This window comes from Cygnus olor, chromosome 23 (assembly GCF_009769625.2).
Source record: "Cygnus olor isolate bCygOlo1 chromosome 23, bCygOlo1.pri.v2, whole genome shotgun sequence".
Taxonomy (NCBI): Eukaryota; Metazoa; Chordata; class Aves; order Anseriformes; family Anatidae; genus Cygnus; species Cygnus olor.
Genome location: NC_049191.1, coordinates 4,183,374 through 4,185,237, shown reverse-complemented (window position 1 = coordinate 4,185,237; position 1,864 = coordinate 4,183,374). Strand labels below are relative to the sequence as shown.

The 1,864-nt window shown below is 68.8% G+C and overlaps 1 protein-coding gene across 1 annotated transcript in view; it reads left to right on the top strand.

The window, feature by feature from the left end:
- The first annotated feature begins 854 nt into the window (after positions 1-854).
- Positions 855-1,864, top strand: part of SLC9A1 (solute carrier family 9 member A1) — a 30,687-nt gene continuing 29,677 nt past the window's right edge. Inside the window, exon 1 of the mRNA XM_040534971.1 lies at positions 855-1,407. Within this exon, the coding sequence (XP_040390905.1) occupies positions 1,074-1,407 (334 nt within the window). The 5' untranslated portion in view covers positions 855-1,073. The remainder of the gene's footprint in view (positions 1,408-1,864) is intronic.

Here is a 1,864-nt window from a genome sequence, read left to right as displayed (position 1 = left end):
GGGTTCTAACCCTGCTTTGCAGCTGCGCCCCGCCTTGCAGTGCACCCCTTGCCCCTGTGCACACCCTTTGCGGTATCCACCCCACTTTGCAAAGCCCCCCCACCCCCCTTCCAGTGCCCTCTTTCCAACTGCACCCCACTTTGCAGCACGCCCCTCAGCCCTGCGACCCCCCTTTCCAGTTGCACCCCACTTTGAAGTGCCCCCCTTTCCAGTTGCACCGTTTTACAACACACCCCACTTTGCAATGCCCCCTTTCCGGTGGCACCCCCCTCTGCAGTGTCCCCTTTCCACTTGCACCCCGTTTCATAGCACACCCCGCTTGGCAGTGCTCCCTTTCCAGTTGCACCCCGTTTCACAGCACACCCCGCTTTGCAGTGCCCCCTTCCCAGTTGCGCCATTTCAAAACACCCCCCCCCCCTTTCCAGTTACACCCCATCTCACAGCACACCCCTTCCCAGTTGCACCCCACTTTGCAGCTCCCCCTTCCCACTGGCACCGTGTCACGGCACCCCCCACTTTGCAGCCCCCCGTTCCCAGTTGCACCCCATTTCCCAGCACCCCCCCCTTCCCACCCCCCCCCCACTTCCCCCATTTCCCAGCACCCCCTTACCGCTTGCACCCCTCTTTTGCAGCTCCCCCTTTCCATCTGCACCTCCCTTTCCATTTGCACCCCCCATTTCCCGACACCCCCCTTTCCACCCACCCCCGCTTCCCCCTCGCACCCCCGCACCCCCCTCTCTCCCACCCCCCGCCCCCCCCTTTTCCCCTTTTTTTTTTTTTTTTTTTTTCCCTTTTCCCCCCCTTTTTCCGCCCCTCCCCGCCCTGCCCCCGGCCCGGCCCCGCCGCCGTGCCCAGGGCGCTGCATTCCGCAGGCGCTGCGGGGCCGCCTCCGCCCCTGCCTCCTCCCCGCGGCCGCCCCGGCCGCTCCGGGGGATGTTCCGCCGTTCCTCCGCCGCCCGAGCCCCGGTCCCGGTCCCGGTCCCTCGCAGGCTACCGCCGGGGCTGCTCCGACCCCGAACCGCCCGTGGGTCCCGGTCCCCGGCGAGCCCCCGCCGCGCCCAGCGCCCTGCGCCATGGCCCTGCGCCTCCTGCCATGGGTGCTGCTGGTGTTGTTGGGCTCGCTGCTACCCGGGCAGGGCTTGCAGGCCAACCCTATGTTGGCTTCCGAGCCTTCCCGGAGACACCCGGCACCGGTACCGGGAGGGGAACCCGGGGGTATCACGGCCGCGCCGCCGCCGGCCACGGCGCAGGAGATGCACCCGCTGAACAAGCAGGCGGCCAACCACTCGGGCGAGGGGCACGCCAAGCCCCGCAAAGCCTTCCCCGTGCTGGGCATCGACTACTCGCACGTCCGCATCCCCTTCGAGATCTCCCTCTGGATCCTGCTGGCCTGCCTGATGAAGCTGGGTAGGTCGTCGTCGGCGGTGCTGGCGGCGGTGGGTGCTGGCTGAGGGGAAGGGTCCCCACCGCGAGCGACCCCGGGGTGGGCGCCCCACGGTATCCCCGGGAGGGACCCCCCGGCTTCACGGGGGAGGTGCTGTGAGCATCCCGGGTGCGACCCCCGGAGCGTCCCGGGTGCGACCCCCTGGCTGGACGGGGCAGCATCCCCGGGCGAATCCCCTTGCACACCCCGGGCAGCCCCCCGGGCACCCGAGGACGGGGGTCTCATCGCTCTCCCGGCGACCTTGTGTCTGCTGCAGGCCCGGCAGCCGGCGCAGCGGGCACCCCAGCCCCCTCAGTCGGGGCAGGCTTGCTTGTCCTGATGCCCAGAGCATCAGCGAAGATGCTCCCCGAGCGCTGACCATCCCCTCTTCGGGCAAGGGGCGTTTTAGGTTTCCTTTACATCATTTGGGAGGCAGGCAGC